The sequence below is a fragment of the Martes martes genome (genome assembly GCF_963455335.1).
Source record: "Martes martes genome assembly, chromosome: 5".
Classification (NCBI taxonomy): Eukaryota; Metazoa; Chordata; class Mammalia; order Carnivora; family Mustelidae; genus Martes; species Martes martes.
In genome coordinates this window covers 83316122-83330281 of record NC_137892.1, presented here as the reverse complement: position 1 = coordinate 83330281, position 14160 = coordinate 83316122, and the positions used below count along the sequence as shown (strand labels likewise).

The following is a 14160-nucleotide window of genomic DNA, read 5'->3' as shown; positions in this document are numbered from 1 at the left end:
AGAGTACACAAGATAAACAGAATTATTAAATCACTATATCAAGTAGTTTCTTTTTCACTGTCTGGAAATACTGGGTTTATGAGTATTTCTTACTGTTCCAAACAAAGGCAAGAGTTAAGTTCAGTAGTAAAGAAATCCAGAGCTGGTTAGCTGTTGGTTTTGTTTTGTTTTTTTGTTTTTTTTTTAAATCTCTAATAGGGAAACTTCATTGTAAACTTACAGCTGTTTTCCAGAAAGGACATCATCTTCCTTTTTAATCCTCTCATAGGGGAAGTGAGGGTTGGAATAGGCAGAAAGAATGATTCCGTTCCTAATTTCTCATTCCCTTGATCAGGTGGGAAGCCAGGATGTTTAATCCCTATGAGGGGGAGAGGTTCTTGACATGGTCAGAATCCTCTGTTGAATTACTGCTACCTCATGTGTCTCCCCTGGTAGGAGTACAAGATAATTTAAATGAGACTAAATTTTTAAACAGGACCTCAAAGGTGCATAAAAATAAATGCCTCCTTTATCCCTTTCTTCCCTGTTTAAAAAAAATGAGAATTACAGTTTGGGAAAGGGATTCTAAGTATTTTACATGTTGACACTAAAGGATTAATACCATTTCATACCCTTGGTATAATGTTACTAACTTGGTCCTTGATTGGTTAAGAATGTTAATTCATTAAAACTTTTATTTTGAGTTCTTTAATGATAAAGGCATATATATTTAATGGCTAAAATATACAAAAGATCTAAATAAAGTTTACATAATGATTGATTATGATCATAGAAATTCTGTATATATAAGGGTGTGAACATTGCTTTTTTAAACTAAATTACAAAAATTTGCCCTGTTTTTTTTACCTTTTTTTTTTTAAAGATTTTATTTATTTATTTGATAGAGATTACAAGTAGGCAGAGAGGCAGGCAGAGAGAGAGGAGGAAGCAGGCTTCTCGCCGAGCAGAGAGCTCGATGTGGGGCTTGAACCCAGGACCCTGGGATCATGACCCGAGCTGAAGGCAGAGGTTCAACCCACTGAGCCACCCAGGCGCCCCTTTTTTTATCTTTTTAGACATTTGACAATATACTTTCAATTTTCAAATGAATGTGACTTATTTGTGCTTAACTCTTTCCAAATTCGCCTTTTGTAACAAAAAATGTTATTTGTCTACTTTTTAAAATAAGTCATTCTTACTTTCTTGATTTTAAGGTATAATTTAGTATCAGTTCATAAGCCTGAATCTTACCTAAAAATAAATGTGAATTCTTATTTTAAAAAAATGTTAGTTCTGAAGTGCAAAAGTTAGAAACAACTTAAGATTTTATTTTTCTGTATTTCAGTAATTTCACTGGAGAAAATGATTTATATTGAATTTGGTAGATTTTAAATGAGAGCTTAATGTGTGTGTTGATTTTTATATTTTTCCTAAAAGAGTGATTCTGATAATCTTTTTTACTAAAAATTACTCCACTCTAAATACATGTATTTAAAAAGTTATTACTATTCCCATCTTTAAGGTAAGTGAATAGTTTTTTCTGGTTAAAATGTTTGCATATGAGGAATTTCTCATGGCACATTTCCCCCCTATCCCACTACATGTTTTGAAATACAGATTAAATCGGATTTCTTTGAACTATTATCTAATCATCACCTGGACAGTCAGTCTCGATGGAGCAAAGTGAAAGACAAAGTAGAAAGTGACCCACGTTACAAAGCAGTGGACAGTTCATCAATGAGAGAAGACCTTTTCAAACAGTATATTGAAAAAATAGCCAAGGTAACTGTTGCGTTTACTTGTACTGTAAGCATGGAATGATAAAATTCTTAATTGTATTATAAAGGTATTCACTCCTGTTTGGAATTTGGAATTTTTCTTTTTGGTATGCTTTTTTTTTCCCCCCCAAGATATTATTTATTTATTTGATGAGAGATAGCGAGAGAGGGTTAGTATTCTTAATATAAGAATCTTTAGTAATTGGTGTGGAAACAAGGTATAGTGTTTAGGAGTATCCTTGGTAAAAACCAGGTTTGAGATATTTTATTTGGCAACTAGTTACTCTGTGGAAACATATTTTGATACTGTAATTTTACTTTTACAGAATTTAGACTCGGAAAAAGAAAAGGAGCTTGAAAGGCAAGCCCGCATTGAGGCAAGCCTTCGAGAAAGAGAAAGAGAGGTCCAAAAGGCTCGTTCAGAGCAAACAAAAGAAATAGACCGAGAGAGAGAGCAACACAAACGAGAAGAAGCTATCCAGAATTTCAAGGCTCTTTTGTCTGACATGGTATGTATTACTCGTGTTTTGCCCCCCACCCCTTTATAGTACTGGATATTAGAGATCTATTATATTGTGTTGTTAGTGAAAATTTTCATATTTAAATTGACTCTGAGAGAGATAATTTGGTAAGTTGTTTTATAAAGTATTTTAAAATTGAGTTTTTGGTATTAGCACCGTTAGAATAGGAAGACCCTAGTTATTTAACATTTTCAGAGATTAGATATTTTGTATATATAAAAATTTATGATCTTTTAGTCTCAAAGGTAAGTTCTTTATTCTTGATGGAAGTCATGTAAAATTATCACACACCACATGCCATAGTAATAAACAAAATATGCTGAACATAATTAAACCTTTTTCTTTGATGATTTAGGGTCACTGTGATGATGAATTATTGTACATGTAGATGGTGTGAGATCTAGAAAGAACTGAAGGTGTACTAACCCCAGGAGATACCCTGGAATTTTCTTGAAAAACCCTTCTGCATCACCCAGGGTTGTTGAGGTGTGTAGGGTGTTCTCTGTACAGTGAATGCCCAAGGCCGCTCTGCTGTTTTACTTGTTTTGTCCCTTCTCCCTGTCACCGTCTCTGTTTCTCTCCTCCTCTCCTCTTCTTTTCGTTACTACTGTCACGTCTTCTGTTTTCTTCCCTTTCTTCTGATGATCTGTTTTCACTTTCCTCTTTCTGTTCTCTGGACAGTTACAGTCATTCCCTGATTGTTCTCCCTGCTTTTACTTTCCCCAAATTCATCCTCTTTATTGCAGTTATAGAAATCTTCGTAAAAACCGAATGATTTTGTCACTCTCCCTGTGGCTTACAGAGAGAGAAGCTTCTCTGTGCTTCTAGTGGTCACCTGCATTTAAAACTCCATCTTCTTAACATAATATATCAGGCTATTCATTTCTTAACTCCCCAGCCTTCTGTTACGTTACCCTCTTTGGTTTCCTCTCTCGCTCCCTAAGCTCCAGCGTTTCTGAACTTTAATGAGCCATACTTATATATTAATGAATCCTGTCATTGCTCATGCCAGTCCCTCGACCTAGAATGCTTCCTGCTGCAGTTACAAATTCATTGTACAAGATCACACTCAAATCTCTCTCTTGTGAGGTTGATCTTTTTTTTTTTTTTTTTTTTTTTTTAGAAATTTCTTTTTTAAAGATTTTATTTATTTATTTGACAGACAGAGATCACAAGTAGGCAGAGAGGCAGGCAGAGAGAGAGGGAGAAGCAGGTTCCCTGCTGAGCAGAGAGCCTGACGCGGGGCTCGATCCCAGGACCCTGGGATCCTGACCCGAGCTGAAGGCAGAGGCTTTAACCCACTGAGCCACTCAGGTGCCCCTTGTGAGGTTGATCTTGACCCACCTAAGGCGGATTTGTTTTTCCTGTTCCCCTTTGCCACCTTGTGTTCAGCATACAACTCTGCAGCCCTTGCTACATGCTGTTGCAATTATTTGGTTATATGCCTCTTTTCCCTTAAAAAAAAGTGAGTCCTTGGGGTGCCTGGGTGGCTCAGTGGGTTAAAGCCTCTGCCTTCGGCTCAGGGCATGATGCCAGGGTCCTGGGATCGAGCCCCGCATCGGGCTCTCTGCTCAGCGGGGAGCCTGCTTCCTCCTCTCTCTCTGCCTGCCTCTCTGCCTGATTGTGATCTCTGTCTGTCAAATAAATAAATAAAATCTTTAAAAAAAAAAAAGGGAGTCCTTTGAAGGAAGGGATGGTGTCTTACTGGTTTTCCCAGTATCAAGCTCTGTGTTCAGCTGACACGGTTATCGATGCTTGATAACTGTTGGTTAAATAAAAGTTTTTGTATTTTTCTTCTTTCTTACCTGTCTTTCCAGCCTCCCATATTTCTTAGCATTGGCAGCAATGTGACTAGCAATAACTTGTGATGCCATTTGCAACTGTGGAGCGTACCTTTCTGCTAGTTGTTGAGCCAGCCAGATCCGCCATGTCTTCTCTTGTTAGCCATGTTAATTCTTGCTTATGCTCAGAAATGTCACTTCCCATATGTAGTTGATAAGTACACATTTGAGCTCAAGATTTGTTGAGTGGTTTTTTTTCCCTGTGACCTCTCTAGTATATAGTAAGATATTTCCTGTTTTCTTTGTATCCATTTCACGTACTAAAAGTTGGTAAGGTGTTAAATAGAAATTCTTCTCTTCATCCTTCTCCACTTCTAAATCCATACTTGACAGCTTAAGTGAGCTCTCAGCGGAGGGCTTTCTGGCTTTAAAAAAGGAGATTTTCAGTGACTGCTTAATTAAGGTGGAATCATCAGAAGCTTTTATTACTAAATGTATCATTCCTAAACTAAATAAATAAGCCTTTTATTGTTGAAATATGAGAAGATAGGTCTCTGGTGATATAATTTTTTGGTTCGTTTTTAGGTACGCTCTTCAGATGTGTCATGGTCTGATACTCGGAGGACTCTGCGGAAAGATCACCGTTGGGAATCTGGATCCTTGTTGGAAAGAGAGGAGAAAGAGAAGCTTTTTAATGAACACATTGAAGCACTTACCAAAAAGAAGAGGGAGCACTTTAGGCAACTTCTGGATGAAACTTCTGCAGTAAGTCCCTTGTTTTCCTTGTTTTAATCTAGATGGGCCTTCATGAATAATTCCAAAAGTAAAACATTGATGTGATTATTGGCGTCATGGTCTTTAGAGCCGTTACTGGAATTCATGAGTTTTGTGATACTTTCTTCTCTGACTTTATTTCTCCTTTTTTAAGTAAAATGTTCATGGCATACTTACTATATAGAAATTACTTCCTTCTGCAGTTCCGTATTCGTACTTGCTCTTGTGGTAGTTCATAAGGTCCTAGCTGTGTGATCATTGATCCCTCCTGGTGAGTTTAATAGATTCCCTCTTTCACCCCATTTTCAGTTTGGTACCACGGCCAAACTGAAGAAGCTATCCAGAATTTCAGGGCTCTTTTTTCCGACATGGTTTATATTACTCTCGTTTTACACCCCCCCCCCCGCCCCCCGACTCCTTTATAGTACTGGCAGTTTGTACCCTCTGTTGTTCAGGTTTTCTCCTGATTATCTGATCTCTTTTTGGTGCTGGGTTCTTTAGAAGTTAATCGTGTTACCTATGGAGACACAGGGTTTGCAGGTGATAGTCTTAAGGCCACATTGAAATAATGGCCATGAAAATAACTCTTGTGGCAAGCCAAAAAGAAATTGCATTAAAGCTGCTTCCCTGTCCTTAACTAGTCCGGTTACATTTGGGCATTATAAGAGATGCCAGGTCAGTGTGATACCATGTACTACATGTGCTGCCCATTCAGCCCTCTCAATAAAAGCGAATTGTATTGATGTTTTTTTATTCACTTGCCTTTCAAAGATTACCTTAACATCCACATGGAAAGAAGTAAAAAAAATCATTAAAGAAGATCCTCGGTGCATTAAGTTCTCCTCCAGTGACAGGGTAAGAGGGCTTTGTCTGAGATTTACTACTATCAGTGTATAAATATTAACTGAGTGCTTAATTAGTACCACTAGTATCTTGACCAAAATGAAATTGATGGTTTTAGTTGAATAACTTTTAAGAGTATGAGAAATAAATCTGAAGTTTAAATTCATATTTTTTGTTTTACACGATACATAAACAGGAAAGCACAGTAGAAACTTGAAAATTTAATCCTTGGGGTCAAGCCTGTCTTCGGGGATGTTAGAGCTTTAATGAAGCTTTAGTTTTTATTCATTATATAGTCAGGTCCCGCTAGGTAGATGCATTCACGCCAGTACCAGGCTGTCAGAGCCTCTGAGCTCTCCTAGCAGAACGCTGTAACACCACTTCTTGTTCCTCTGTGCTCCAGACACTGGAGTAGAGGAACGTCAGACGAGTGAAGTTTTAGAAACCAAGCTCTGTTCTGTTGCACTCTGCCTCCCATGTGGGAAACGAAGTCAGCTGGGTTCTGAAATAGTGAATGAGGCTAAGGGAGCCATAGCTGACTGCTGTTTTATTTTAGCCCTTTGCCTTTCATTTGTTCTCCATCCCCATCATTCTCCTTGCCTGGTTGGTTTCTCCAGGTCTAGAGTGCACAGCCCCATAGATTGACTTTAGTAAGTTGGATTGTAGATGGTGTGGACCACAAACTACACATGACTGGGGAAGAGTGGTAGACTGATAGCTGACGGTCCAGTTTCAGTTTCTAACTTTGCTGATTGTTCACATTTGACAATAAGGTCCTTTTAAATTTTATTTAATTTTATTTACTTTTTTGTCTAAAGAGTTTATACCCATCATTCCTATTTCCTTAGTAGAAAAGCTAAATGCTCAGCATCACTTAGTAAAGTTATGACTGTTAGTTGGGGTTCCCCATAAGTCATACCACATTATGGTCTTGGTGCTGGAAGAGAGAAATACAGTCTATAGGAAAGGCACGTTTACCCCTTAATCTCTTTATTTTTTAGAGCGTCTACTGCTTGAGGTTGTTAGAAACATGAAGGGAGATAGTCTCATCAAACCCTCAGCAGTGTTGCACCTAGCAAGCCCTCAAGTCTTAGCTACTGCTAATACAGTGTATGGGATCTTGTTCTTGGTTTCTTTCAGCCTTAAAAATGTACTTCGTGCATTTTGCATTTTAGTGAATGTTACATGAACAAAAATGCACCTTAGTGCCTTTCCTTTTGAATTACTTATGGCGTGACTTACATATAACTGGTTTAATAAGTAATTGATTCTAATTTTGGAATTAGTGACTTTTTTTTTCTAATTTTACTGTCTTTTTGCAGAAAAAACAAAGAGAATTTGAAGAATACATCAGAGACAAATACATCACAGCCAAAGCTGACTTCAGGACGCTTTTGAAAGAGACCAAATTTATAACCTATAGGTGTGTGCAATGAAATGTTTCATATCAGCAGTCATTGTCTTTACTAGTCCTTACTCTAATGGCCAAAGCATTCTTTGCATTCACACACATGTTGACATTATTAATTTTTAGGAATAAGAAGAAGCCAACTTTTATCAAAGGCCAAATAGAGCCCATATCTACGTTACCTTTTTTTTTTTTTTTTTTTTTTTTAAAGAAAGGGCCCAGATGTCAATTCTTATTTTGTGTTACCCACCCATCCAGTTTTTTAGACACACTTTTGTTTTTACTTCACTGCTTTTTTAGGAGTACCCCTATTTAAGAATTGTATTCGTGAAGAGACTTTTAAAATAATCCTTCACTGTCCATTATCTTTGCTTCCTATGAAGACTATTCAGTGTTGTGGAACAGGTTGAAAGCTTGAAATCATCTTATTTTTAAGCTCAGCAAAAACATTTTTTTTTTTTTAGACAATAGCAGTTTGCTAGATACTTTAAAAGTCTTAAATGATAAAATCAGAGTTTTGAAACAAGGTTTCTCTGTAACATGCCCAGTAGTTCCACATTCCCAACAGTTTTACCATCAGGAAAACAAGTTAACGTTGCTTAGCAGTCAGTGCACAGGAAACAGTTTTGTTTCATGCTCCAGCTTTTCTTCCTTTAAGAGAAAAATTGGAAACATCTTAATGAATGGTATGTGCACGGGAGGATAGATAGTGCTGAGGGTGTGGTTTTTAGGTATTTTGTCATTGGATTTTTTTGGTCAGGATCCTTAATGTTTTGCATCAGCTTGGGCTTTTAAATTAGATGTGAAGTAAGACTTCTTTCTACATTTTTATAGTTAATTTAGTGAAAGATGTGAAAGTGAAAGCTTGTGAGAGATGCTGGGATTGGCAGCCCCGCAGACTGAAGTCCTCTGTTCATCCACAGAACAGGTACAGCACGGGCAAGATTTACCTACCCACCCTCAGCCCTGATCTGGAGGGACCACCAGTAGGGGCGGGAGGGTAATTCAGCTTCTGAGGCCCTTTCACTCCTTGGAGTCTTTGCTGAGGCGACTTACAAAGGTGACCACTGCAGTGAAATTTTTCTTAAAAAAATAAAAAAATAAATAAATAAATAAAATGGAAACACGATTAGGAACTAGATGGACATTTCCAGCTCATTTCTGAAAGACCTAGGAACAGCAGTCAGTAATTCTTGGACTTCTTTTCTTATTTCAGATCCAAAAAGCTAATCCAGGAATCTGATCAGCACCTGAAAGATGTAGAAAAAATCTTGCAGAACGACAAACGGTATCTAGTACTAGACTGTGTGCCCGAGGAGAGGCGTAAACTGATTGTGGCATATGTGGATGACCTGGACCGCCGGGGTCCACCCCCGCCTCCCACAGCGTCAGAGCCCACAAGACGATCAACAAAATAATTCTCAGTACTCTTCCACAGGGGGATCTTCATTCAGAACGCTTGCATGAGCCAATTTTCAGGTTTTTACATGTATGTGCATTAGTCAAACTATTGCAGAACCATCTGACGAACAGAAGGAGAAGCATTCGTGAACCGTTTCTGAACAGAGAACACTTTGGAAATAATTTATGCTTTTCTTTGTGTGGCATGACTGACATACATACTCAAATATAGGCTGTCTCTAGTAAATCTAAAATCTCGAAGCTAAAAATCATCCTTTTATGAGGTGTGGAAGTCAGTGACTTTTGGTGACGTTCTTTCTAGCAGTGTTAAACATGCAAGACGTAAGAGCATTTGTGGTTTGAACTCGCAGAATGCAAATACCACAGACTCCAAGAAAACCTAAGTTGGGGGTTGTTTTGTTTTGATTTTGTTTTTTAAAGCGGGTAAAAGAGAAAACACTGAAAATTGAATTCTTATCTTCCAGAGGCTAAGATTATTATAATGGACATACTTTTACCTTTGTCTCTAAAAACACTTTAGTTTTGTTTGTTCACTTATGTGCTTTGATTATCCCCTCAGAATTAGAGGCCAAGTCTTGTTGTTTAGCCTAAGAGAAGATTTATTTAGTAATTTCTTCTCAGGTATGGAACCATGGTCATAACTAACATGTTGGCCAGAATAGGACTGCTGGTTAAACACATTTTATTTACCATTAAGTGATCTTTATCAATATTCTGGATTAGACAACAAATTATCTTTCTTGGGTGTTCCCTGTAAACTATACTCCTGTTTGAATGTTAAACTTTTGTTTCTAAAGTTAATTTTAAGATGTTTGAATGTTCAGTTTATGTATTTGAACTACAATAAACCAACCCTTTTTATATATGTGGATTGTATATGATTATTGTTAAAGAATTTATTAAAAAATTTCTTTTAAACCTGTTCTTAAAAGCAGTAGCAAATGTAATTTGGCACAAAGAAGGCTGACTTTACACCCGAAATATCACATAGTTTTTAAAGGCTTGAATATAATAAATTATTTGCAGTATAAAAGGGAAGGAATGTAAAGAACTATTTTGGTGCTCAGTCTCTTAGCAATATCATTGCTTCATAGCAAGAAGACCCAGATTTGTTTGTTTGTTGACGTGTTTTTGTCTTTTATATTACCATGTGGCTGATTGATGCCTTCTTGGCATCTTTTCGGTGTATCCTGCACAGCATACCCTGAAACCCACCTTTGACCCCCACTTGCCCTTTCTAGCCGTACCGCCCCAGTTTAAAGACTCCTCTGTCTCATTCCTTCATAAATTTCTCATTTTGAAGTACCACAGAAATGCTTAAGAAAAAGATGTTAATTGGATAATTTATTTTCCCTGTTTCCTCACACCAGCTGTGACTGCAACAAAACATAAAATGAGGAAGAACCGATAGATCTGTATTTGTATGTCATGTGCACGCAGACACACATCACAAGCATACATGGACTTGCTCACATGTTGCTTAGTACTTGTATATGAAGTGTCACAGAAATTATATATGTAGGAAACTGGAGTTACCTAAGGTCTTCACCTCTACAACTGAAAATTAACAAAATATTTTTCTCCCTTTTTTCGAAGGTCATTCTTATAATTCCATTGAGTGGCTTTTAAGTTCTATGAGGAATGAAACTGCAGTGTTTGCCAAAAGGAACACAACTATTAGGAATATAACCCGCAAAAGTGAACTTTGTAGAATGTTTTATTTTATTTTTCTGAATTCCACATAGTATTGTTTGCCCATTCACTACTTTCTGTTCCTCACAGGTGAAAAGTGTGGGAAAAAAAATGGTTTGGTGATACCTATTCTAATTTCCACTTCTGTTGTTAAATATTTGGGATTAATTTGTTCATTTAAGGTGCAAATCAAACTTTACTATGCAGATTTCTTTAAAAGATCAAGTCAGGACTGTGTAGGTTCTTAATGAAAAAGTCATTGTAATTACACTGTCTCAAAATGTCCATTTTGACTTGGCGTTTACCAGCAAACTCCTTAAAAATACTTGATTCAGTTTACCCAGAGACCTGTATCAGTGTTCAGGTCTGACATCCCCATTAAGTCCCCATTGTGCCAAATGATGATTTTGAAAGGAGGATTCAAACAAAGACAGCTTTTAAGTCTCCCAAACTATCTGAAATAAAGCAATTGTTTTTATTTGTTTACAAGTTAGAATGTCAAACACTGGAAGCTTACATCAAGCATTTACTATATATAATGAATAGTCTTTAATTCAAATAGCTCATCACAGACGATTTTAAAGGTATTCCCTTTGTATAACTATTGTCTCACAAAACAATATTTGGATATTTGGGTTAAATTGTACTTTGTGATCTTGTGAGCCTTAAAATAAAATTTGTAATGAACCAAGTAAAATGAAAACAGCCCTATCTTCTGTGTTGAAAGCGAACCACAACCATTTGTAAAGACAAAAAACAAACCAAAAAACCCACAGACCGAATATTTTTTTAAACATGAAAGTTCTGTCCAGAGCATATTTTTATATTTTAACTTCTCCATGGCTTCTCCAGGCAGTGTTCTTCCTGAGAGAACCCCTCAGTGCAAATACCCCAGAGTTCCATTACAAAGTAATCAAGAATTGTGGATAAGTGTCCTTATATCTAATAGGGAAAGAAATGTATCGTAATCATGTTTTATCGGGTATGCTTTACCTTGCCGCAAAATGAATAGTTACTGCCTTTTATCCAAACTACACCAGTAATATGTTTGGGAACACAATTTAATAGTCTGCTTTTTTTTTTTTTCTGAATTGCCTTTGTGCTGTTTGCTTTCTTAGCCAAATTCTGTTTTGTATCCATGGATTTTTTCTTTTCCTACTAGGGTTTTTTTTTTTTAACATAAATACTTTTCTTGTTACTCTTGATCATCTTTATAACAAAGACTCTTAGGTATTTTAAAACTTGGGCAGGGTTCAAATTGAGTGTTTGGGAGATATTTAGTATCATTTAACAAGAAAGTGACCATCATTATTCCTTCTTCATACTTGGAGGTTGTCTGCAGCAACTGCTACCTTTATCATTAACTGTAGCTTCTATTTACCTCGACTGAAAGGAGGTATTGGGAGGAACAGGTAACTGGGAAGAGACAGAAGGGCAATAAAAAGTTCTTTCTCCATATCAGAATTTAGAATGTCATGCTTAGGTGCTAAAATCCTCAGACTTAGAAACTGAAGTAGCTTTATAAAGACAAGTGAAACAGGTTATTGAGGATAAGGTGAAGTGTGAATTTACTTAAACTTAGCTAAAAATCATGGTTTGAAATCAGTCCACAGTAAAGTGGTGATCCTTATTCTGTCAACTCCAGTCATGGAAATTCGATATGGATTAAGTAAGTGAAGATCACTCCTTAACATTCATTAATGTGTTTAAAATCTCTTAAGTGGAAGTAGACTTTGAGCTTTGGTTATATGAAATAAAGTTTGGTAAGCAACATTAAGGCTAGCAGGTTCAGGAAGAAAGTAAAAGGAAAGGAGTTCAGCTTTTGGCAAAGATGGGCTCTGCTCCGGCCAGCATAGGATGGTCCTAAGGAGCACCCAATAAAACCACAGTTGTGAACAAGGGACAAAATAGCTGGAATTTCTAGTTGTGTGTGCCGGCAACATCTTCACACAACACTCAGCTTAACTCCGGATAGCCAAGATACAATTCTGAAACACAATCATGATCCCTACCATGGTGTTCTACTTACCAAATTGCACGTTTCAAAAATGCATACTGTGAAGCATTTTTGTAATTCCTAATGTTAGTAATTTTACTGGCTTATATATGGTCAAGGCTGTGGTGTTGGCAAGCAGCAGTAAAAGTCAATACGATAATCACAATTTGTTTTGCTTTGAAACTTAACCTATTTGTCACAGTCTCCTCTCTCCTGATCTTCGTGTTCCCAGGGGACAGGGTCATTGTCTTGTACACAAGGGACTGTGTCCCTCTCATGCCAAAACTGCTCTACATCAGGGAGGATGGGCATCTGTGCCTTCTCACTTTTCTCTATGCCAGAGGAGGGAGAGCCAGTTTTCTCTTTCTCTGGTATGGATGTTGGGGACTCGGGAGCTGGAACATTGTCGGGAGGGGCCTCTGAGTTGCCAGCTGGTGTTTCCTGAGACTCTGAGGCAGTCGGTTGTTTTTTGGTTATCATCCATTTCCATAAGCCTTTCAAATCTTCCTTGAACTCCTCTGACATCACTAGAAAAATGAGAGGATTTGCTGAAGAGGTGGAAAACACAAGGACTTGAGACAGGGCTATAAAACCCTGTGGTGGCGCCGGGCCTCTGGCCTTCACGTGCCATACCCACAGCCAGGCTACCCATTCAGGGAGCCAGAGAACAGCGGAGGTGACAGCAATGCTCAGCAGCATCACTGTGAGTTGCTTGGAGCGTATCTGGTTTCTGAGATTTTGAGTCTTGGTTCCTCGTTTTCTACACTGGCCATAAGCTCTCCAGAAATAAAAACTGGCAAAGAGTGACGGAAGGCAAAATGCCAGGAGAGGGTAGAGCTTACCAAACATGGCCATGAACTCTTCGGCCACAGGCGGTACATCCATGAGGCACATTTCCACACCTTCGTGAAGCCTGGTGGTGCTGAAGAACCATTCAGGCAGGGGCAGCAGGCTAGCCGCAGCCCAGATGGCCACGAGCACTGACCAGATGGTGCAGTTGTGCATACTTACTTGCTTGGCTGGGTCGCTTGCATACATGAAGCACACTTTGGCCACTGCAACGATCGTCAGGCTCTTGGCTGCCATGCATGTGTGGATGAACCAGTCCGAGGACTTGCAGACAAACCAGCCAAGGTCCCAAACACTTTTGAAATATGCTGTAGCTCGGACAGGTGCCGAAAACAGCAGGAGGGAGAGGTCGGCCAGGCTGAGATTCAGAATCAGGGAGTGGATCATGGACGGCTTTCCTTTCCAAGCGCTGTGAAGGAGAACGCTGATCACGCAAACGTTCCCCGTGAAGCCCACCAGGCACACGGCCACCAAGAGAGCTGGAACGATGGTCCTCCAGTCCTTTGAGTCAGAGGGCAGGTACCCTCCGGCAAAGTGGAGATGAGCAGACATGTTCATGGTGCTGGAGTTGGAGTCTGCAAAGGCAGCTGCCAGCATCACCTTTCCCACGCAGCTCGTCCTTACAGAAGTTAACTTCTTTCTGTCTTTCTGCCTTGGCTCTTCTGCGTAGGAAATAAATATGCTGTCATCACCGTCAGATGACGCCTCTGGACCCTCCCCTTGCTTGTTTCCTGAGAGCAGAATGTGGAAGAAGATTGACTGCTCGCCTCTGCTCTGTCACCTGCGAGACACTGCTGCTGCCCTGAATGGCCAGCAGCGGGGGGAACTTGGGTCCTGCTCATTAGCAACCCTCAAGTCACATCATCAGCCCCGTGGAGTTAAAACCCCACATACTCATAAATGATAAATGAGGACAACATACATGTAAGTGGGATATGTTCGGGGGGGGGGGGTTCCCGAGCCAGTCAGGCAATTATTTTCAACCAGCTGTTTCTAAAACCTTGACTGCCCTCTGTCGTTCAGGAACCACTGCCTCTGAGGGAGGGACTCTCAACACTTCAGCCTGCACCAGAATCCCGTGTTCCCATTCTTGGGGGGCGGAGGGGATCAGGAGCAA

General features: G+C 38.8%; 2 protein-coding genes across 4 annotated transcripts in view; one reads left to right on the top strand and one right to left on the bottom strand.

Annotated features, from left to right (window-relative positions):
• The window catches only part of TCERG1 (transcription elongation regulator 1), a 63879-nt gene extending 52988 nt beyond the window's left edge, over nt 1–10891 (top strand). For 2 of the 3 annotated variants that reach the window (XM_080803402.1, XM_080803401.1), the window contains 6 exons: nt 1597–1761; nt 2084–2266; nt 4645–4824; nt 5605–5688; nt 6999–7099; nt 8301–10881. In XM_080803402.1, the coding sequence (XP_080659528.1) occupies nt 1597–1761; nt 2084–2266; nt 4645–4824; nt 5605–5688; nt 6999–7099; nt 8301–8502 (915 nt within the window). In that variant the 3' untranslated portion in view covers nt 8503–10881. Of the gene's footprint in view, nt 1–1596; nt 1762–2083; nt 2267–4644; nt 4825–5604; nt 5689–6998; nt 7100–7918; nt 8013–8300 lie in introns of all 3 variants that reach the window. The other variant, XR_013966812.1, reaches the window with a different exon arrangement.
• Nucleotides 10892–12383: 1492 nt separating this feature from the next.
• Nucleotides 12384–13643, bottom strand: GPR151 (G protein-coupled receptor 151; the record flags this gene model as incomplete). Its single annotated transcript, XM_080804899.1, has 1 exon — nt 12384–13643. The coding sequence occupies exon 1, from the start codon at nt 13638–13640 to the stop codon at nt 12384–12386; it is 1257 nt and encodes a 418-aa protein (XP_080661025.1). The 5' UTR covers nt 13641–13643.
• Nucleotides 13644–14160: the final 517 nt, after the last annotated feature.